The sequence below is a fragment of the Leguminivora glycinivorella genome, chromosome 9 (assembly GCF_023078275.1).
Source record: "Leguminivora glycinivorella isolate SPB_JAAS2020 chromosome 9, LegGlyc_1.1, whole genome shotgun sequence".
In the NCBI taxonomy this organism is placed as follows: domain Eukaryota; kingdom Metazoa; phylum Arthropoda; class Insecta; order Lepidoptera; family Tortricidae; genus Leguminivora; species Leguminivora glycinivorella.
Window position 1 is genome coordinate 22974107 of NC_062979.1, and position 24889 is coordinate 22998995.

Genomic DNA, 24889 nt, shown 5'->3' on the forward strand with positions numbered 1-24889 from the left:
AGTATACCTTCCAAAGTTTTTGCGCCAGTCCGACAGTCGGCCGAGCGGCTCGCGCGCAGAAGGTTGTGCGAATGCGAAGGCTGTAGTGACCGGTGAATGAACATTTTCTCCTTAAAATGTTAAGAAACCGAAGACCAGGTAAGTGTTAAATATCTTTTTTTAAGGTTTTTTTCAAGCACAACTTGCGTTTTGCTAACGTATTATCACACGTTTGCCGCGACAAGTAAATACCTAACTCATAAGTTATTCGATCAAGAGCCCAGTTAAAACTATTGTGTACAAATAAAGCGTAAACAAAAAAGTCAAGAAATTACATTGTACCATCCTATTGCTATGTAGGCATTGCCATAGCCACATACATTTTGTAAGCATTTATTTACCTTACAATGTTTTAGTACCTATGTAGGTATGGATTACTTGCGCAACATTATATTACCGTCAAGCTGATTAATGCAGTCAAAAATCAAATTAATTAATGTTATTTCTTTTAGGCTTGTTACGAACTTCAGGATACAAACGATAACAGAGATCTGCGAATAAAATGAATACCGAAAAACCGACCACAAGTCATCACACCAGCAGTAAGTTTAATAAATGTAGAACAGAAGGGGATTGCTCAACTCGATCTTTACCAAGGAACATTCTATCGTTGTATTGTTTCAAGAATTTTTGAGATTGATACCTCAGAATTCTTTGCCTAACTTAGCCACGTCGAACGTTTCTGGTTTAATTTTCAATGCTGACGAAAATACATCAATTTTAAAACTCCCTTTTACTGGTCCAAGCTAAAACCGTTGCTGACGATCATCGAATTTGGGTTTATCCTTCGTTGTAACAAAATCGAACAACGTTTACTTCTTTAATCATTCGTAAAATGCTTCTCATCTTGATACAAGGAAAGAAGGTTTTTGACTATTCCGTCGCAGACGCATTGAAACTACAAGTGATGACTCGAAAGAAGAAGAACTCTATACCTAGCATGTAAAAATTGTAAAATGACAACATAATTATGTATCATCCAAAATGAAGCTTTATCTTGATTTATCCGCTCCAATTCATACAAACAACAGAGAAACAGACTTAAATTTAATCTAGTTAATACAATTTTAAGCAATGATGCACCTGATTTTACCAGAAATTGTTAACAAAAATCTCTATATTGATTCTAGTTTAAAGAAAAAAAAAAAGATGTATGATATATAAGTATTCTGATGTACCAATTCATTCAGACCCTTCAAATCCAGAAGTTTTACATACAGAAAAGGAGGACTGACCTACACATAAGTACATATAACCATTTATCGATGTAGAACCACCGTCGATATAGAGCACTACACTCGTAATATTAATATTAATAATACAACTGTCGAAAACCAAACGCACAAAAAAAGAAAAATAAATTTTAAGAAGAACGGAATCAAGCGGAAAGAGAGAAAATTATTATGTCAAACAATCCTAAATGTATTTTGAATTTTTGAAGTATAAAATAAATAAAGATTGCTATTTTTCACTTGCTTGGCGAATAATAAATGAAATCCGTGTTTCTTTTTGTAAGAACTGCCAATGTCAACCGTTTTTAACCTTATATAACTCGGTAATAAAAACATTATTTTAATAGTGTATTATAGTAATAATACGAATAACTTTGGATATCCAAGAGCGACACCTTTCGCCGTGTCGGTATAGCAAATTGATTTGTTGCAATGTAAAAAGCGAATTTTATTGTTTCATATTAATGTTATGTTAGTTTTCACTAATGTTAGAATATTATATTAAGTTCAAATATGTTAATTTGTAACATAACTTATAACGAGGTTTTTTTATGCATGCAAATAAATGGTTACAATATCATACAGTTGTCTTTTATTCATTTAACAAATTGAATTGCTCTTGAAACTTAGTGCAGGTACTGCAGGTAAACGGGACTTTGCTAAAATGATAAACTCCTTTTAAAAAGAATGACAGTGCTAAAACCTAGTAATCGTCGCTGGTTTGTCATATAGCGGGCTTTTAGATTAGGAATGCATACAAATTATTTCGATGTTAGTAGTCATTGCATAGCTTAAAAACGGTTACAGCATTTTTTTTAGAGCATATACGATAGTATAAAATTGTTTAGTGTCTTTACGGTTATTAAGCTATGTTTTTAGATTATTATGCAATGCTCAGTTACGATTACTATAAACACGTAAATTTACTTTGCCGTTATTAAGCCATGTTTTATGTATTATTCAATCCTAAAAAACGGCTAAAGTATACTTAACCGTGTTTTAACAGTAAAATCATACATATTTTAGGAATTATTTGCATAACTTAAACACAAAATGGCGAATTTCTAATAAATTAAACAATATTTAATTAAATTGATTTTAAATAATGTTAGCGTGAATTTAGTTTTAATTTAAGAATAAAAGAAATCTGGACTAAATCGACACATTTCCTAGAGATATGGGTTTTTATGTTTTTTGCCCATATCTCAAAACTATCATTTGTGGGTTAGATGGGTTTTAGTGATAGGACGGCAGTGCGTATATGTGGTATCTACAGTGTTTAATGTGAAACCTAACGTCTGCAGAATAGAGAACAAATAGGAGCGGGCCGATTACAGATCCCTGTGGGACTCCTCGGTTAAGCTTGGCTTTTTCTGAAAGAAGTGAGGAACCGTCACCAGAGCGTACCTTGACCATCTGCCATCGGTTACTGAGGTAGCTATGGAACCATTGTATAGTTTTCTGATCAAAACCATAGTAAGCTAGCTTTGATAGAAGTAGATCTATATTTATACAATCAAATGCCCTAGAAAAGTCTAGGAGCACTAAAAGAGTACACATACCCTTATCCTGAGCATCTAATATGTTGTCAGTGACATCAAGCAAAGCAGTTGTGGTGCTACGTCCTTTCCGGAAACCCGATTGGACGTCTGGCAAAATGTTATTAGTTTCAAGGTAGGCAGTTAACTTGTGCACAGACAACTTTCTCCATTATTTTTGACAGACATGGGAGTATGCTAATTGGCCTAAGGTCTTTAATAGTAACAGGGTTGGGAATTTTGGGCAGAGGATTTACAACTGCTAACTTCCAAATATCAGGAAAGGTGCATGATAGAATAGACTTGTTAATTAAACTAGTCATAATGTCAATTGTGTAAGGAAGCGTAAGAATAAGCATATGTAAATTTATCCCATCAGCACCCTCTGCATCAGACTTTAAATTCCTAATTATTTTAGTGACTTCACTCGAGTTAATTGTTTTTAAATGGAATACTGTGTCGCTGTGCCTGTGAAATTCAAAATAGGTTAACTGTGACATAGTTACATCTGTAGTTCCCGGCAGGTCAAGAAAATGTTTATTTATTACGCAAGGATTATTGAAAGTTGAAGGTAATTCATTATTCTTAGTGGGTAATATTGTCGATTTCAGATTTTTCCATAATGTTTTAGGGTCATGTATTTTACTATTTATATTTTGTTTAAAATAAGCCACCTTTTCGAAATATAGAGCCTTGTTCACTACAGACTTAAGGTCCTTGTAATATTTTTTTTATATCATTCGGGTTTCTGTGAAAGTCTGTTGCAGCAGTGTCGCGCAGATGCATCATGAACTTGACAGTGTCAGTAATCCACGGGCAAGATTGTACTTTGACTAAGGATGTTTTTACTGGGGCATGTACATCAAATATAGTGAGAACTTTTTGGTTGAATATACTTACTATGTCATTGACACTGTCAAGATCCGACATCAGTTCCCACCCCGCGTTCTGCAGGTCCACATCAAGTTCTCTATCACAAATATCCTTATAAGGTCTATATGTGATGCGATATGGCTTCAATTTCTCTAGTTTCACATTAAAATCGCAAACCACAAGACAGTGACCATAAATACATCCTACGTTATCAATGGTTGTGTTATTTGCTAACATATCAGAACAGACAACGTCGATCAACGTCTGGCTGGTGTCAGTAAAATGTGTAGGCTGAGATACCAATTGTTTTAAATTAAAACTAGTTATAAAATTGTTGAATTGAGCAGTTTTAGCGTCATAGTTTTGCAGTAAATTAATGTTGAAATCGCCTAATACAACCAAATGATCGTAACTGCGCATTGAACTAATCGAGTCACTAATAGCATCCAAAAAAATTTGTATGTCCATCCAAGGTGGTCGATACGCCGTACCTATTGCCAGCTTTCTTCCGTTGAGAGTAAACGTGATCCACATCTGCTCCACCAGCTTGTGCGACGGGTCAACAGGGTGAGGCCAGGTCCTAGCGCTGAGATGTCTCTTGATATAAAAGCCCACGCCTCCACCACGCGACCGGACGCCCTGTGGTCTGGGGATATGCCGAAAAGTGTACCCAGGAAGTTTCGGCGCCCGTCCCTCCTCGCCTGCCCTTAACCACGATTCGTTAATCGCCAGAACATCAACATCCTGCCGGGCAGCAGCCGCCATAAAATTGTCATGATTTGTACCAAGGGAACCTGCATTATACAAACCTATTCGAAGTGTTTTATTTTTTTAACATTACTTAAATACATTACTCCTGACATATAATAATGAATACATGAGGAATTATATGACCTGCAAGTTATAGTTAGATGCATACAACAAAAATATTTTCCCTGTATATATTTCATGAAAATACACATACAGTAATTACCATGCCACAATGAAAGTAGAGGTATAATTAGTAGTGAAGCACAACATACGACCGCCCGCACCTCAAACGGAGCTGGTCCTAAAAACACGGTCTACGTCCTCCTGAGAGCGAATTTGGATCGCCGGCTTTCCTTCTCCTTGTCGAGCATAGATCCGGCCACGCCTGGTCCACGAGAATCGCCACTGCTGCTGCCGACATAACTCTCGAACCTTATGAAACAGAAGGCGGTTCGTGCGAGTAAGGCGCTCATTAACGAAGACACGACAGGGAGGAGCCGACGGGTTGCCGTCGGTGAAGCTGATATTTCGTCGCACACGCGCTGCCTGTAGCAACTCATCGCGCAACTGCCGCCGCGACAGCCTAACTACAACGCGGCGCGGACGCCCCACTGCGTCATCGTCGACACCTTCCCCTCTCCTGTCCACAGCACCAACCCGCTCGGCGAAAACCACGTCGCGCTGGTCGAGAGTCATACCTAACTTGGCCGCTAGGACAGTGACCGTGTGCACAACGTTTTCACCCTTTGCCTCAGGGATGTGGCCGATGTCAAGGTCAGAGAGCAGCGCATCCTGGTCACGGTCGTTTAGCTCCAGTTGAAGGCGAGCTACCGTCTGCTGCAGCTCCACCACTGGTACTGCCGACGTTTGGCCTTCGGGGTCGCTGTCAGCGGAGCCCACCGGTCGCTCCTCCAAGCACCTAACTTTGTCCTCTAATACGTCAAGACGGCTAGAGAGGCCACCGAAGAGAGAATGCAATTTCGCCACCTCTTGTCGCAGGCCAGCGATGTCATCGCGCACAGCACCAAAGTCCGCGCGCAGCAAGCGCAGCTGCTCTGCAACATCCGCCTGTGGATCGGTCGGCGTATCGTCGTCATCGACAACATTCGATTTCACCGGCGTGTTGTCAGAGTTGTCACGCCGAGCAGTGGTCGCTTTACACGTCGGGCACAGCCAAGTGGGGGCGACACGAGCGGTAATGCCCATGCCCACACAAGCCTTATGATAAGACTGTCCACATGAACACTTAGCGACCCCTGTCGATGCGAGGGGTTTACCACAAGCCGCTGCGCATACAACCATTTCGCTCACTATTGATTATGGTCACTAGAGGTTTTAAAAGTTCTAATGGTTTCAACTAGATGGCGCTAAACACAAGGCTTGTATGTAAATATGTGCTTTATTATATTCTGCTTGTTATTTATATTATATATAAATCCTTCGTGAATAAATGTCTCAGAAATACAATCATAACAATTAAAAGTTCATTCAATCAGCCGGCTTTTGTTTTTTTATATAAAAGTTTAGCGTACCCACCACACGTAAAAATCTGTTAGTGATAAACAGTAATTATGCTATCACACACTATAACAAACGCGCAGCTGGTCGCGCACACTAACACGAGATATGGGTTCACCAATGCACACATCGATAATCACACATGCAGGTAAATCGTGAGTTTGCTATTTTATAGCCAGAAAAAAAGCGCGACCGTGACTGTGTGTGTTACCGTCCGTGACGTCACAGTTCTAACCTAACCTAACCTACTTTCTGATAGCAGTTTCATTTTCCAGGGGGTCACAGTTCTAACCTAACCTAACCTACTTTCTGATAGCAGTTTCATTCTCTAGTCCTTCTAGTACCTATTATAGTAGTTTTCGATTCTGCCAAAGCACATTATGGAAATTGACTTTTCTGGACGCTAATTTGTATGACAAATGATGGTATGGAATGTGGTAATTACGGATTTCGATGATTCTGACAAATGACATTATGGAAACTGACTTTATGGGAAACAAAGTTTCTGGCACTAGATTAATATAGTAAACAATGATTATGGCATAAGTTGTTATGAGAAACAATATTATGATTGTTGAATAGGATGGCAAATAAAATTATGGCAAATGAAATTCTGGCAAATGGGGGTATCCCATTTTATCTTTATTTTGCCTTTAGATATGCGTAGTTAAAATCTTCCTCGGGTCTTTAAAGCAGTATATGAGTCATATTGATTCATTCCAGCGCTAGTAATGCGGTATGACATTGCTGTTGACTGCATTACTGCCACCACTATCAAAGTTTAGTTCAACATCGATAATCCATTTTCAATAAGATACAGCGGGGCAAATCTCGACTGAGGGACAAATATCACCGGTCCATTCTTTCCATGTTTTACAATGTTTGCATTATTAAATAGAGTGTCCACCGGTTATATATGGTAGGCGTGTTCAGTGGATTCTAAAACTCAACATCATAGTGTAATAATGGAAAAAATGGATTAGTTACAATTGTCCCCCTATCGAGATTTGCCCCGCTGTACCTTACAACAAACCTTCAATCAGCCTTTTTACAAATGAAATATAATTCTCCGAGAACATAAAAATCAAACATTGAGTAACAAATTGAAAACATTGTATTCACTCCTGAAAATCGGAAGGACTTTGGAGACATTCGCCTTTTAAAAATATGATGCCAACCAATCTCCGCGTATAGAGATTTGGAACTTACATTCAGGAGCAATACCCAAAGCTTCGTGCCATACAGGATTTAAATAGGTACCAATAAATTTATTCATAGCTAAATTATAGGGTATTCTTAACACAAAGCTCAGGAATACTGTAGCCCAAGGAACAAATAATTATGCTCATTACACAAATATTTCCCTTACCGGGATTCGATCGAAGGACCATCGACGTAACAGGCAAGATCATTGCCAACTATTTATTGTAAACAGTAAGTAAACTGTTCATTAAATAAATATTTTTAATCTAATATAACTCCTTGGATCCATATACCAACAAAGCACAGCAAGTATTAAACTGCATGATCCCGGCCCAAAATTTAACATCAAGAAAGGAGTCAAGCAGGGCGACCCGTTATCCCCAAAATTGTTCACCTCATGCCTTCAACAGATTTTCCAAAAGCTGGCGACCAAGTGGGAAACAATGGGCATTGATGTCGGTGGTAAAAGGTTAACCAACTTGCGTTTTGCCGACGACATAGTGTTATTCTCTCACTCTGCACCCCATCTGGAACAAATGCTGCAAGACCTCAGCACTGCAAGTCTTGAAGTCGGACTCGAAATGAACAGGGCTAAAACCAAGTTAATGACTAACAGAGCGAAACCTAGGGTCACGGTTGATGGGCAGGATAGATATATCTATTTGGGCCAGATAGCATCCTTCGAAAACAGGCAGTCTAAGGAAATCGATCGACGCATCGAAAATGCCTGGAAGAGCTTCTGGTCCATGAAGGCGTTAATGAAGGGCAACCTTCCACTGACACTAAAGCGCAAACCCGTCGACATGTGTATCCTGCCTATCCTAACCTACGGCGCCCAAACTTGGTCGTTAACGGAAGTCGAAAAGTCCCGACTCAAGATTTGCCAACGAGCAATGGAGCGCAGCATACTTGGAGTTCGTAGAACCGATCGAGTTAGAAACACTGAACTGCGCTCCAAAACAGGTATAATAGATGTGGGTGCTAAGACAGCCAAACTTAAGTGGGATTGGGCAGGGCATGTATGCCGGATGCACCCGGAACGGTGGGCCAAAGTGACGACTGAGTGGTTACCGCAAATTAGCCGGGGCAGAGGACGACCAAAGAAGAGATGGCGGGACGACCTTGACGTATTTTGCAGAAACTGGCAAGAGCGGGCATCAAACCGTGAGGACTGGAGAAAAGAAGGGGAGGCCTTTGCCCAGCAGTGGGACACCATATAGGCTATTAAAAAAAAATCTAATATATATTTTTAATCTTATAATTTTTAACCATATATAAAACTCAAATTGCAAAACTAAAATTGTTAACAGTGTAGCAATTGTTATCCTAATTTATAGATCTGAATACGCAAGAAGATTTCCAGTAGACAAAGGGGTTCCTAAATCAACAGAAACACAAGGGAGTGCCATTAGGCGGGATCAAATATTCCAAATATAATTGTGGAAGATATGTTCCATGGGATCGGGTTCGAGATATGTAAGGTATTAGATATGGATTGGTTCAATTATTTGGAGATGTGTAACGGAAAATGTTATTGTCTCATGTTGTTTTACTTTCAGAAGAAATAATGGTGTTTTGTTATACATAAGGTAGAGAGGGGCAATGGTACACGTGTTCAGTGGATACTTTATTATGGACGATCGTTCTGGCTCAGTCGGTAGTGACCCTGCCTGCTAAGCCGAGGTCCTGGGTTCGAATCCCGGAAAGGGCATTTGTTTGTGCGATGAGCACAAATATTTGTTCCTGAGCTATGGATGTTTTCTATGTATATTTAAGTATGTATATCGTCGCTTAGCACCCATAGTATAAGCTTTGTTTGGGGCTAAGTTGATCTGTGTAAGGTGTCCTCAATATTTATTTATTTATTATGTCATTCTAGTTTCCGTGTGGTGACGGGTTAAGAATTTTACCACTCCCTTTCTTCCCGTGGGTGTCGTAGAAGTTAAATTGTGGCGTATGCGAGAGGCTGCCAACCTGTCACTGCAGTGTCAAAATTTCGTTTTCTATCAACCTCTTTTTGCCAAGAGGGGCACTGAAACTTGAGTATTTTCATGTGCTCTGCCTACCCCTTAATGGGATACAGGCGTGATTGTATGTATATATGGAGGCGCTGTTCAGATTCTTGATAATTAATAGAGAAAACGGTCACTAGAACCAAAACTTACTTTAACCGAAAATTATGACAATTTCTGTGACGTTTTTACTATCGAGTACCTACCTAACGTATTTTGGGGGTTACCAAGAAGTGCTAACGCCGTTCAATTTATGACGCAAGAGAGGGACGGAGCTATATAACTGGTATAGCTGTGTCCCTTTCTCACGTAAACTGATCGGCTTTAATACATCATAGTAACCCCCCTGAACTCGTAGTAGCGTTGGACGGTACTATCAGCTTCAAAAGTGCAAGGAGAAATTATGAATAAATTCATTGAATAATTCGCCATGCACTTTTGCAGCTAGTACATCGATCACCCTTGCCGTAATAGCCGTGAAAATGAACACGCTCGCCTCAATAACGCCTGAGCGAGGTAAATTTTTAATGGCCAGGGGAAATTCACAAAGCTACTAGTTCCACTGAAGAGTAAAGCTGGCCTTTAGGTCTGAACCAAAGTGCTGGATGTCTATCTATTTTGGATTCGATATTAAGCTTAGAAATGACAGTCATGTGATACGACTGTAAGATGCAAGACCGAAAAATGGAGCCAAAAAGTCCTCATGTAGCACCCCAGAGATGGTTCAAGAGCTCAAAGCCCACCACTCAAACGATGGGAGGACGAAATTATAACCACTGTAGGGCCTTTCTGGACTAGACTGGCCAGGCAGAGGAAATACTGGAAAGAGCTGAAGGAGGCCTATGCCAACAGGCACACTGAACTACGCGACTTCATCTAAACAAACAATCATAAACACTAGACCACGTTCAGAAGAAAAGGCTAAATAGATAGATAGATAGATGCGACTGTAATTTAATAGAAGAGATTGTGGAGGATTAAAAAACAAACGAAAATCAAAAAACGAGTGAATTAAAGCCTGAGAAGATAAGAAAAGAACAGGTGAAAGACCATATGAATGATGATAGAAAGGTATATGTAGAACTAAAAGGCAATAAAGCGATAGGCAAAGTACAGTAAGCAAATGGTGATGAAGTTTATTAACAGTCTAACTAGTAGAAGAAGAGTAGAAATTAAAAATTGGCACTGCCGCAATGTCTCCCTTCAAACCAAAATGTATTGTAAGAATACGGAAGGACACTACGATGTTGCTACTTACTATTCTAACTTACCATACTAAGACTTCTGAGTTTTTTTATAGGTTAAAGAAAGGGGACCCTAGCAAAGGCCGGAATAAGTCTAAGTAGAAGAAGAATACGTGTGGTGACGGGTTAAGAATTTCACCACCCCCTTTCTTCCTGTGGGTGTCGTAGAAGTCGACTGTGGGATATGGGTTAAATTGTGGCGTAGGCGAGAGGCTGACAACCTGTCACTGCAATGTCACAATTTTTGTTGTCTTTCAACCCTTTTTTGCCAAGAGTGGCACTGAAACAGTAGTTCATGTGCGCTGCCTACCCCTTTATGGGATACAGGCGTGATAATATGTATGTATGTATGTAGAAGAAGAATACATGTTTTGTAAGAGTCAAAATTATATTAGTATCAAGTTACAGATATACGAATACAAGACGTTTTGTAACACAGATGTGCCTTACCGAGCTCCTGAATGTTTGATCAGCGGTCGATATCGACTCGAGGCTTTAAATACTTAATCCATCCCAACGTTTAAACGTCAATATGAATGACAGCTGTAAAATGAATTTTCGTATTTTTGGCTTTCGACTTCATATGCTCCATATTTGTAGCTTTTCCACATTTTATCTATTTGTGGATTTTGTCTGAACTATTGCTCACGTTTAAATGTCAAATTGAATGACAGGTGTTAAATGGAAATTCATATTTTCGGCTTTTGAAATATTTTATCCATTTGTGGTTTCTGAAATTGACAAGTGACGTTGATCGTTTATTCTAGTGTAACCTAGTTCAGAACTGTGGAACTTTACTAACGTTTTTTGTGACGGATTGAAAAGTTTTTTTATAATTTATAAAAATGTTCATCTTGATTTTCGTTTTTGTTATTGAAGAGATGATGCAAAAACTGAAAAAAACCAGACAAAAAATGAATTCAATTAGAAAGAACTAGAAACTGTTAAAAGAACTGTTAAAAGAAGATTCTTTTAACACTTATTTACCATACTTACGGAGTATCTGCCCCTATCTATCTATTTTACTGCTTTGTTAGTGCTTGCTCTTTAAATCTCACTAGTTTCTAGTTCTTTCTAATTGAATTCATTTTTTGTCTGGTTTTTTTTTCAGTTTTTGCATCATGTGTAGGTAGCTTTTGTATGAAATTGAATATACTTTTAATCTGCCTTACATAAATAATCATCTTCGGCTGGAAAGAATCACAATCATTCACTTGACTTTTTTAATTCATTTGATAAATGACTAAGCTAAAATAATTGATCCAATTGCTGGTATTAAAGAAACAAAATCAGTTTCTACTATGACTGTTTTATTATCATGTCTCTTTGAATCCGTTGACCATTTACTTGTCTTCTCCAACCCTGATCTGCTTGTAAGAGTAGAGGAACGGCTTGAACTCTTGCACCGCAATCGGAGTCGGCATAGCCACAGGTACCGGCTTGAAGGCTAGCGTGTAAGGAGCTGTATCCACGAGCCGGTACTGCCCATTTTCGTCCCAGTGCACCTCGGCTGACGCCACAGCCACGGCAATGCAGAGGAAGATGGCTAGGAGTTTCATCTGTAAGAACATTTTTATATAGGCTTTGTTTTATTAAATTTATAAATTATTATATAATTGAAGATTTTAACTTGCAAACTTGAGATTTCCAATATTTTTCCGTGTGGAGACTTCTTCGTACTCTTTGAGGAACAGTTTTATAGAAGTAGTAAGATGGTACATTTATAAATACAGTTGTTTCATTTTAAATAAGTTAAAACCACTAAATAAATAACGGTACATACAATTTTAACGTTTACCCAACCATTAAGTATATTGGTATACACAATTAATTTTACTAAAGTACTAGTCAAATTGAGGAATTTTCTAATAAAGTTCAGTTACAACAACAGTTACAAACTGAATTGATACATGAACCAGCCAGGAATGTTTAATACCTTTTATTTATTTTAAGCTTTTGATTCGGGCCACAAAGCCTATGTTATAAATACCTACATAATTATGTTGCACATTTATTTTTAGGTCGCTATTAGAAATAATATAACTGCGAGGTAAGGTAAAATAATTTAGAGAAAATTGGTTCTCTCTCTGGTCCCACACTAGAGAAAGCCTGGCCCGAAATTATGGTTTCAAAACATTTTAAGGCCGTGTTATGACTAAAACGTAAATTTAACTAACAACAAAGACAATCGACGTGACGATTTATGAAGATCTTAATCTAATGCTTCGTCGTTGTCAAAATCAAAGTGTCTTTTTACGTAATTAGCAAGGTTTTCTTGTCACTTTATTTGCCTCCTTGCCACATTAACAAAACTATAATAATATAATAGTAGTGATAAAATAACTAAACGTTAATATATCACCACAAATTATGTAATTGAGACAGAAAAACCCGGCTAACTAAGAAAATCGTGGGACCTAACACCTGTCCTTGCGGTATACCCGAAAAGAGACTTTATTCCATCGTATTTTAGTAGTAAATTCCTTTGTACTTGTATTTTTTGTATGTAATTTATCATCGAACGTCGAGCCGTCAAAATAGCCGCTTATCCGCCATCTTGATTGGCCAATTGCCGCAATATGGCGGCCACTGATTTGACGTGATTGAAAAAAATGTTTAGGGAAAAATCTTAATTTAAAGTAGGTAAGTTCGATACGTTTTTGTTTAAACTTGTTATTTTTTATGCTTATCTTGAAAAATAAAACTGAAATGATGATCCGAATCATCTGATGATACCTAATAGAAATATTTTAAGATTTGGAAAACAAAAGAACATCGAGTTTTTCACCTAAACATTATATACCTGATTCAAATGAATGAAAAAGAAAAACCAACTATATTGATCGAGTTAGATTCGTACCAAGTTAAGTTGACAGCTATTTAGACAGCTCCGCCGGTGCAACTGTTATTTTAACCGTCAAGTTTCTATTAACTTTGAAGTTTACTTATCCCTTGCACAGGCGAGGCTATTAAAGTCTCTGTTCACTTGATACGACTCTACTATATTTAAAGTAAATAAGTTAATAATAATTATATATTAATTTCTTTTTTTTTTAATCAAATCTTGACGTGTATAATAAGTTTTCAGTACAGATGGTGTTTTTTTTACGCACTAGTGCGAGAAGTGGTTCATTATATGCTAGGTCGAAACTTTGGAAGCTCATCTGTACTGAAAAACGTCGTACGCTACACGTGCGAAAAGGAAATTCTGAACTCGTGTCGATTTAAAACACTCCCTTCGGTCGTGTTTTAATTTATCGCCACTCGTTTCGAACTTCCTTTTTTTACGCACTTGTATCGTAATGTACTATTTTAACCTTATTTGTTGCAGAAACTTTAAAATAAAACTGTACCTTTGCGTTTATTCTTCGGCGGGTTTCCGTTGAATGATATTATCAAACAAAAACCTGTGTATTTATAATTTTAAAAGATATCTGCCAAATCATTACCAACCGTTATTTAAACGTAGTTGCGGTTTAATCAAGTAGACATAATGATCTGGTTACGATCATAATCGTTATAGTCATAACACAAAATATTTATTTAATTGAAATTTTATTAGAGAACATTTTGGACCTGAATCAAACTCGCGTGCCGAGATAGGACGTAAGGCCGGTAACAGACAGTTTTAAAATTCATAATCTGAAAAAAATCACAATATTACAAAAGTCAGATCGAGTGCATTTAGTTCCATACTATTTCGCGACTGTCCACACACACTCTTGTTTTTTAAGATTATGAATTTTCAGATTGATCTGACAGATGAAGACACAAGTCTTTTTTTAAGATTATTGAATTTTAAGACTGTATGTTGCCGGCCTAAACCATTTTTAAAAACTTTTTTTTTGTTTTTTAATAATAAACACCTATTTGTATGTTCGTTCGGATCAAATCTTGCAAGGTAACTTAATACTCACTACAAATTTTTCATCGCAATAATAATTTGTTTAGTGGTTTTCAATTATCTAAACAATCATTACTAATTTGTTATCCTTTGACCTAATCACCTGACTGTTTCAAACCAAACTTGACCAAAATCAACATTCTCGCGTACAAACTTCAAGTTTCAACTCAAAGTTCAACGCTCAGCCATAAAATACACCCTCGCCTAGCAATTACTTAATACTTATTTATTTAATTATGTTAATACATTTATTCTGAACAAAAATTAAATTTCGCCGTTAGGTACTGTTACTTTGATGGATTTAGGAAATGTTGAACAGAGATAACAAAACAATACCTAAATCTAAGAAAAAACAGCGACGCGAAAATTGCACTGTTTCAATATTAATTCGCTTAAAGCCTCGTTTCGTTATCGGCCTCGCACTTCCTCGTCCCTTATAAATGATGCACAAAAAAGGCAGTCGTAAACATGTCGGGGGCAGGAAACAATAGAGGGGTCAATGAACCCCGCGGTGTGGTGGCAATATCGTGCTTGATATCGCTACTCTATTCAGGGTGGCTAGCCGAATGGCACAATCGCTCACGAAACGCTCACGAAACGAAGCGCTAGTAGATATCTATCTCTATCGCGCTTGCGTATTGGCGCGACAGAGCCAGCGGCGTATCGCTTTCGTTTGGCGTCGGAGAAATGCCATTCGGCTACGGGGCCAGTACGGCTAGCACATGATTGGCGTACCTAAACAATTTTTAAAGTAAATTTTTAGTACCATTTTTCAGTACAGATGGTTTTTTTACGCACTAGTGCGAGAAGTGGTTCATTATATGTCAGGTCGAAACTTCAGAGGGCCATCTGTGAAAAACGTCGTACGATACACGTGCGAAAAGGAAATTCGTAACTCGTATCGATTTAAAACACTTCCTTCGGTCGTGTTTTAATTTATCGCCACTCGTTTCGAATTTCCTTTTTTTCGCACTTGTATCGTAATGTATCGTAAAGTACTAAAAATTTAGATACAGATGTAGTGCGTAAAGGGTTTCCTTCGGAAACGTTCGTATTTGTCATGCTAGTTCAGTCAATGTCAGTACATCTTGTACTGAGACTGACTGAAATATCATGACACGTTCGTACGTTTCCGTAACAGTACGAAAGCAAATATTTTTGCTCTACATCTGTAATAATCTATAGAGCGCCATCACGACAGTCGAAATGTATGGAAATAGTTATTTGTTATACAAGAGTGCAAAGTTGTATTTTAACGTTGAGTGTGGAATTGAAAAACGAGCAAGTGAAAGGATTCTATAGTTGAACCACGAGCGAAGCGAGTGGTTCGAGAATAGAATCCTGAGCTTGCGAGTTTTTCAACACACGAGAAGTAAAATACATTTGCACTCGTGTGTAACACAAAACTTTTCCCCTCACTATAGCGAGGAAAGTACAACGCAAAAACACGTTTATCACTGCTTACAACTAGTGCCACAGGTGGTAAAACATCTTTATTATTAGATTAACCCACTTTTATCAATTTTAAAGCAGAAAATTTGACTTTATTCAAGGTCAAATTACTTTACCCACTAGTGGATAAAATGCGTTTTTACTCGCTGGTATTAAAGGACAAAACACGTGTTTCCGAGCTAGTGAGGGGAAAAGACATTTTTTTGCGAGCATTGGTTCCATAACAAAACTTGTCAATTGGGTCATTTCTTTCAAAGTTGTCCATACCACTTTTTTTTATAACATGGGTATTTTTTACGCGATATTTTTTAATACTCAGAATTAAACATGGGTATTTTTGATCCTGATAAGAGAAAAAAAGATTTCCATATGTTTTTTCGGACCTTTCATTCCGTTACCGCCATACAAAATGTATGAAAAAATGGTTACGGAATGGGAAAAAAAACCTTGGGACACTTTGTTTCTCCTATTAGAATTGAAAGAGCTCGCGATTCTGAGTGAAAACCACATAAAAAATTCCAAATCCAAAAAAGTGGGGTGGACAACTTTGAAAAAAATGGCCCAATTATGACCTCAAAAGTCACTTTATGGCTAGGCTAGCACTTACAAATACACCCTGTATTATAAACTTTTATTACTGAGGTGAAAATACGAACAAGATGTAAAATTCTGTAGTCATAAGAAAGCTGTAAGCAAGCGTTAATTAATGTGTTCATGTTCATACAAATGCTACCCTTTCCTATTATCTCGTGAATAATTCGTATTTGCGAAGGCGTTATTACAAATCCTTAGTTATTCATGCTTCGCAATAATTAATTAGCTTTATAACGGAGTCGAGACTGTGGTCCCTAGAGGGTTGGCGCGCGTTATAAGCGATAGCGGGATTCACTTTGAAATAAGAGGGCGTGAAGACTGTTTTTATCTATTACAAACAGTCTTCACGTCTACGTATTTAAAAGAAAACAATACAAAAGAGCATATCAAGCTGAGGTAAACAAAAGGCAGACAGTCAGTTGTAAAAATAATATTTTGTAAAAAATAATTTCATTTGTTTCCATAGTTGCCACAAATTACCAATTTAGGTAAAAACACTAAAAACCTAAACAATTTATCGGTCTAAGTCCGCTCTTCGCTTATAACTTGTCCCACTGACTATGATCACATGCAAAACTGCGCTCAAAAATGATGAATAAACTAACTTAGCATGTAAATAAACGTGGAACGTGTTCCTGCCCGTTCCAACTATTTTCTATGAAGCTATTTTACACGGAGCTATTTACACGAAGCTACGTTTCAAGTAGTTAAATTAAACGGTGCAGTTGAGAAATGCAGTTGTTGGAATTTTGAGAGAGTTTTAGCTCGGACTCGCAGGTTTAGGGCCGGTTGCACCAAACTGTCTGTCTCCGTTAAAGGGTTCGTTAAATTTCATTCTATGGGAAAATCCATAAACGTCTGCTGCATGACGATGATGTGTCTGTCAAATGTGGTTGATGCAACTGGCCCTTAGAGACTTAAATGACAATTTTATTTTACGGATCTACAACTCAATAAGATATTTAATTTGCTATTTCTTAGTAAATATTGAGCTACGATTTTTATTATCATGTTCTTTCCATATCTCAGGACCATGGGGTCCCGGACTTTTGGGAGGCATGTAGCACAGAGGCTCTTGTAGACACTTTAATCTAAAGGCAAGGGATACACGTGGCGGATACGATCCCCGAGCGCACAATATGATGCATCCGGAGATGGTGTAAGACTATTTCAGTGCAGCACTTTTGTGTTGCGATGGGAACTAAGGTCATAGGCTATTGTTGTGCAAGTTGGATGGACGGATAATGGTTTATGGGGGAAGACTATCGGACACCTGTCATTATAACTAGTCTCAGTAATTTTAAAAGACAGGCGGTGACTTGCCAACTCTTCAACACTTGAAGAGTGGCTGAAAGGTAGTCGAGAGGTGAGACTGCGGTAGCCAGATCCCAGTGATCCATTGTTCAGCAAGCGTTATGACAGTTTACACTTTCAACCTGGAGCATGGTGCAACTAACTGGAGCTTATCCACTCTGGCCGGCCGGTTAAGGCAAGCGCAAAGGCGAGGGCCATATAAAAGGGCGGTCTGGGTCCGCGGTGTCGCCACTCACCGTCAGCTCGCCACACGCTGCCCCCGCGGGGTTATATATTATTATTATTATAAATGGGCTTACTCTTGGCCACAGACTAGCCAAACGTGACCTACGATGGAGTGAGCTGGCCCTGAAGATGCATGTTCGATTCATCACTCCTCAACTAATTTCAAGATTTTCCGTAGATATTAGTTTTTGGGAAACTGGATTTTTAAATAAAATAATCATTTCACATAATTATTTTTAAAAACCGGGACTTAATCGCGTATAACTACATATTAAACTGACCTCCAACGTTCCACTCCACTACCACCACCCACTGGATCTCCACTGGATCGAACTACATGACCCTAAAGTCCTTTCCACGGAACGCCATTTCTACAGTAGAAAAGTGCGTGAAGCCATTGAAATCAAAAAACATCGCAATTTCAATCGGGACGAAGGTTTTAGGATCTCATCCACATGGAATCCTGTCATTAATAAGTGTAAGCCGAAAATAATATCGACAGTCGTTAAATCGAATATCGTCAGTGTTGTATGTCGACAGAGTAACATCCCTAGTGCGATAACAGTTCAAGTTGATAATCAAAACCAAGTGCGGGTAGTTCGAAAAACTCGCGCGGCTGTCAGAAGGTGTTGATGTCATTTCAAGCCAGTCTTCTCCGAGACCACGGGGACAACGCCGTCCTTGAAACGTTGGAGGTCAGTTTAATATGTAGTTATACGCGATTAAGTCCCGGTTTTTAAAAATAATTATGTGTAATAATCGTGAAAGTTTAAATCAGTGTTTTATAATCATTTCAATCAGACTGATATAGGACATTTGTTGTTGCGGAAAAGTTTCTTAGTATATAAGGCTAAAACTTTATTTGTCAATAACAGCAACTGCTTCAAGAGAATCTTGAGAAAGGGCTTCTTAACAACCCTTTTCAAACTAATGAAGCGGGCACTGTATGTCAGACTTTCTGTTTAGCAATCTGGAAATCTAAGGTAGGCTCAGTTAGATCCACTTAAATACTTATGTAGATTATTTTAACCCCCGACGCAAAAACGACGAGGTTTTATAAGGTTGACCTGTCTGTCTGTCTGTTTGTCTGTCTGTCTGTTTGTCTGTCTGTCTGTTTGTCTGTCTGTCTGTTTGTCTGTCTGTCTGTTTATGTGTGTCTGTCTGTGGCATCGTAGCTCCCAAACAGATGAACCGATTTAGATTTAGTTTTTTTTTTCGTTTAAAAGCTGAATTAGTCGGGAGTGTTCTTAGCCATGGAATTTCTTTTTCAAAATCTTAATTTTGTGGTTAGGTTATTAACAAATAAAGTAGGACGCACCAAAACTTCTGGTGTTTTTCGAGCGTCAGTGATCGCTTACCGTCAGACGATCTGTCTGCTCGTATGCAGGCAAATCTCATTAAAAAATGATGGATATTCGAAGGATGTCTTATCTCGCTTCTGTTTTGGTGGTTTGGATAGCGGATAGTGACCCTCCCGACTGAGTAGCGGGCTTGAGTTCTAATCCCGGTTAGGGTTATACTCGTATGCTGAGCACAGATATTTGTTCCTGTGCTATGGATGTTTTCATGTATATTTTTGACTGAGTACTGAAACCCAAAACATCTTGAGCTTAGTGGGACTCAGTCAATCCGAGTAAGAAGGCCCAAACTATATTATTTATTTACTTTCAGGACACCAATCAAATATCTCAATATCTAATTCGTGTACGAATTCTTGCAACGTCTAAATAGGCCTTTATTTATCTTTTCATTACAACTCTGATCCCCGCGATGTAAAAAAAGCCGCGATCCTCAAAAAATGTTTCACAAAATTTTCGTAAAAGCGAATATACAAAACGCATTACAAAGTTAAGTAAAATTAAAAGTGAAATGCAAAAAGTTATTTGCATTATTCTGTTCTGATAACATTAAAAAGCGACCCAATTTTCTTGATAATCCCCAGTCCATCCGCAGAGTCACAGCTTACATTTTTGAAGAAATTTCAATCTGCCTTATTTGAGCTTCCGTATTTTTTTATTATCAATGTAAAGAATCAGAATCAGAATGCTTTATTTAGAATACATATCGTCACTACTTTGAAAAAATCTCGTATCTCACGCTACTCCTCAAAGTTAAAACGCAGTAAGTCTATATTCATTCCATACATACTACAATTTTCTTTTCATTGACAGACGAGGATACAATTTTTTTTTAAAGTAGTGACGATATTAAGTCTTAGCTCTATGAATGAATTGAGCAAACCAAGAATATTATATACCATGGATTTTGCGTGCCGACCAATGAGTTGAAGCCAGGTTCATTCACCTTTACTCCTATGTTCTATCTCTTTCCGACACTGTGATGTATTGCCAGATTAGTTACTAAAAAAAACGTATAAAACATTCTTCAATCAAATTGACTTACTTTTCTTTGTATTATACGAAAAAAAACTCAATCAAAAACCTTATTTCTCCGGTATTTACCTCCTGCGTACTATGGGAACACTAATAATAAAAAAATATGCCCGATATGTCAGAATTGTCAAAAGTCATTCACCGATTCAGATATTTATTTTGCGAAATAAACGTTTTTCGACGATTTACTTAAGTTCTGCGCTATGTATTGCATAGTGAACCATTGTGGAAGTAAATGGAAACCGAAATCCGACGTAAAATTTCACAAGTAAGTACTTATTTTACCAAAATGTTCATAAACCTCGCTGGCAATAAATTTTCTGCTATTTTGCTTGTAATCTTGGTTAGTTCTTATCATTATATTGTTTTCATTGTCTCAAATTATATCAAAATTCCCACGAATAGGTTTAGAACGATAAATATGACCTTTAAAGAAAAATAATGATATGTGTGGTTTTACGACTAGGGTGACCAATCTTTTTTCTTGCATGGTATTTACTCTTATTGAATGGAGCTAAATCTATCAACTTGGTACGGTTTCTATGTTCATAGTTCATATCACAGTATAATAATACCAACTTTATTGTTTATGTCTTTACAATTAACATGAATAATATTAAACTTTTCAGTGTTCCAAAAGATGAAGGAAGGAGGCAGCGTTGGCTGTCGATTGTACCGATAAAAGGAAATGTTTCAGAGCGTTCGACAATTTGCAGATTTGCACTTTAAGCCTGAAGATTATGACACAGAAAGAAATTTTAAAAATCGGTCCAGTAACGACGGAGATATCGTGGCATAAACATTAAATTGAGATACATATATATATATATATATATACATGCGAAGAGAATTGAAATACGTACGAATTGAGAACCACCTTCCTTGAGATTTGGGGCGGCGCTTAAAAATAAAGATACTGTTTTAAAACGTCCTAGTATTTCATTATTTCCCCATTGACAAATACTTCCCTTATATTTTTGTGGCTATTCCCACTAGTTACCACCAAGTTTTTACCTGTCCTAACTACTGGGATTTTCCCCACATTGTTAATTACCACACCGGGGGTTGATAGCTACTGGGATTAGTTTTCCCAGTAGTTACTACCAAAATATTATTGTGATAGTTTAAAGTGACTGAAACATTTTTTAATAAATACAGGTGTCAGTAAAAGAAAAGTTATATTTTAAGCCTCGTGTTGCAACACTCACCACGCTCTTATTCTGGAACGGTTCTGAAAAAAAAATCCCAGTAGTTTACCACTGGTAAAAACTGTACCGTATTTTGTGGCGTAAGGCAAAGTAACTGCAGAGTGGTATAGAAATGGACCTTATTGGCGGTTGACAAATTAGTAAGGTGCATTAGAGTAATTCCGAATGACAGAAATGTTCAGATAATTCCGAAAGGGGAATCTTGATATGACGGAAATAATGGTGATTTCTATGCGACTTTCCTAATTAGACGACTTTCGGAATTGCCCTAATGTACCTTACTTTTTGAGTTTGTGAGGATGGATGTTCACTTTCGTGATAAAACGATTGATCGGATTTGAATTTAATAAGTTACAAAATTAATCAGTCGTATAAACGTAATACGTCAAATTCCGCGGGATATCCCTAATGTATGCTTAATCATGGACACCCTAAAGAAAGAGATGCAAGACCGGCGTGACGTAATTCAAGGTCAAATTTTCTGGCTTCAACGTAATGTTCGGCACGCAATATCCATGGTATATAATATTCTTGGTAGTACATATACCTCAATGTTTTTTATAGACGGTCAACTAAATCTTTGCAATTCAATCCTAATAAGTGTCGCAAGGTGTTTTCCCTTTCCGTTACCATTTTTTCATACATTTTGTATGATGGTAATGGAATGGAAGGTTTGAAAAATGTATGGAAATCTTGGGACATTTTGTTTTCTAATCAGGATCGAAAAACCTCGCGATTCTTAGTATGAATCGCGTAAAAAATACCCATGTTACAAAAAGAGTGGGGTGGACAACTTAAAAAAAAAAATGGCCCATACATATCTTTGGGGTGGCATATTGCGACATCTACCGACAGACAATTACATCATGTAACGGCACTGGACTAATGTCCTAAAGGCAACGTGCGTGACGGAGTGACGCTGATTGTGATTGCCACAAATACACGCCACCTTATGGACATGTCCAACATTAATGCTAGCGGCGGCCGTTGAAACTAATTTGACTTTCGACACCACAAAATGAGGGCACCAATTGTGCACGTAGCGAATTAAGCCTGATTTAGACGGCGTGCGAACTCGCATGCGATTTTAGTTACATTGCGGGCTGTTGAGGTCACATACAACTTTGCACAGCCATCAAATACCGCAATGTAATAAAACTCGTATGCGAGTTCTCGTACCGTCTAAATGGGCCCTTAAGAATTCACCAGTAACAATGTTCTAATCCATACTGAATCATTTTTCCCTTTAATATAAAATCTTGAAGACCATGATGCTGATGATGACGAAGGTGGACGATAAAAAAGCAGTCATCGTAGTCTATGGATGCAGCTAGTAGCCAGTATTATACAGCCGCCGCTCCCTTCCTCTCTAGGAAGTCGTTGAGCGCGGGGCGGAGCGAGGCCGTATAGTGACGAGAGGCTAGTAACATGTAACACCACTTTGACTAGATTGTTTAGATGGAGAGTGACTCACAAGCGCCGTCGGCGTCGTAATGCTGTAGCTGGTTGTCCACAGTGCGGCTGAACTCCAGGATGTTGCACCACTGGTCGCGGTTCACGACCCTGTAGCACAGTATACAACCAGTAATAACTCTTCTAACAAATTTTGCGCCGCGCGGTTTGTCCTTGAGTAGCCCTCGCACGCAGAGAAGTGCAGCGAGTATATGCGAAACCGGAGGATGCCGGTCGCGTCAGTACGGGCCACGCTGCCGTGTCCCGTGCGAGAGCCGAGCGCGAGGCGGAGCGAGGCCGTACAGTGACGAGAGGCTAGTAACACCACGATGACTATATTGTTTAGATGGAGAGTAACTCACAAGCGCCGTCGGCGTCGTAATGCTGTAGCTGGTTGTCGACAGTGCGGCTGAACTCCAGGATGTTGCACCACTGGTCGCGGTTCACGACCCTGTAGCGGCGCGCGGCGCCCTCTCGCTGTAGGAAGTCGTTGAGCGCGGGGCGGAGCGCCCAGCGTGGGAGGAGCACGCCTAGGAGCGCTCGCGCGGTTGCGGTGTCTAGTGAACGTTGCTCTTTATCCTAAAAAAAAATGCGCGAATCAGGCTTTATGCTACAATTTGGACTTCTTTGGGCCTCGCTTTGGATACAAAACTTTAGTTAGTTGTCTCTTTATAGTGATAGAAGTCAGTTACTGAACTTGAAAACACAAGTGTCATTCTTTGAAATAGTTTAAATTGTGAAAGCGATTTATCTGTGGCTACAAAAAGTCTACAAAACAAAGTTCAGGACATTATCAGTAACAAAAAAAATCGCCATAGTGGAAGACAAACGAAAATATGTCAAATATTGATTTATACTGTGTGAAACTGGAAATTTCTGAATATATTTTGACTCGGTTAAAGTTGATTGACCCGATAAAAACAGATTTATATTTATTAAAAAAAAATACAATGTGTGTTTGTAATGTTTATAAGCATTAGACTTTGTTTTAATAAAAATACAATTTCACAAAAAAAATATACAAAATAAATTCCAAACAACACTTACCCTAGCAAAATCATAAGAATATCTGTATACAGCCTTAAATATGTAGGGGTCGTTGAGTAAGCTCTTGAGGTAGTCGAGTTTCATTTGAAGTTTATGGACGCTGTCACATTGCAGCTCCGTTAAGCCTAAAAATAAAAGAATGATTTATTTTGGATCTTGTTTGTTGCTTTCCATGACACTCTAATTGTAATAAGAAAAGTTTCATCCAACGGAAATACTATTTTCATTTATTTTGCCCATTTAATTAGCTGGCATACACAGAGAACCTCCTATAGAGCGCCAATATTGTAAATTTTGTGCGTGCTACAAATCACCAGTGCTTGGGGCGCGAGGAGCGGGAGGGGAATGTGTTTAGCGCGCTGCGATTGGTCGTTTCAAGGACGGCAGGCAGTCGCGCCAGATGAAAAGGGACAGAAGTATGACTGTCCCTCTACTGTCGCGTAAGTGGCCAGTGTAAGTTGACCTATGCCGGCTCTGAATAAATTATAAATATGACTTATTTGTGGAATGTAATGCCGTCCGTTTTTAAATTTGAACTTCTTGTTACCTTTCCACACTACAGCTGGACATCTTTAAGGCATCAAAATAGCCTTTTTCAATTTTTTTATTGCGAAAAACACGAGCTGCTTTCGGGTCTGTTACTTGGTCGCTACTGATCGGGCACGGCGAGCGCCCGCGCTTATATCATGGCAAATACAAGTAAGGCTGGTGACCGCGAGTCGTCTTGTAATGGATGTCTATAGGGGTTGGTCTGTGCTGGCATATGAACCCTATCTTGGCCTTCAAGACTAGAGCACGCCACTTTGCTGGATCTAGAGCTATATCATGCCAGCTTGTGAGCCCGCCGAGCTCACGAAGATCTACCATCCACTCTATCCATCTATCCATAAT

The 24889-nt window shown here is 38.4% G+C and overlaps 1 protein-coding gene across 2 annotated transcripts in view; it reads right to left on the reverse strand.

Moving 5' to 3' along the window:
* The window catches only part of LOC125229918 (DCN1-like protein 4), a 373938-nt gene that overhangs the window by 343577 nt on the left and 5472 nt on the right, over positions 1-24889 (reverse strand). The window contains exons 6-8 of one of the 2 annotated variants that reach the window (XM_048134865.1): positions 23999-24123; positions 23314-23530; positions 23040-23062 (exon numbers count right to left, since the gene is read on the reverse strand). In XM_048134865.1, coding sequence (XP_047990822.1) covers positions 23055-23062; positions 23314-23530; positions 23999-24123 — 350 coding nt within the window. In that variant the 3' untranslated portion in view covers positions 23040-23054. Of the gene's footprint in view, positions 1-23039; positions 23063-23313; positions 23531-23998; positions 24124-24889 lie in introns of those variants that run through there. The other variant, XM_048134863.1, reaches the window with a different exon arrangement.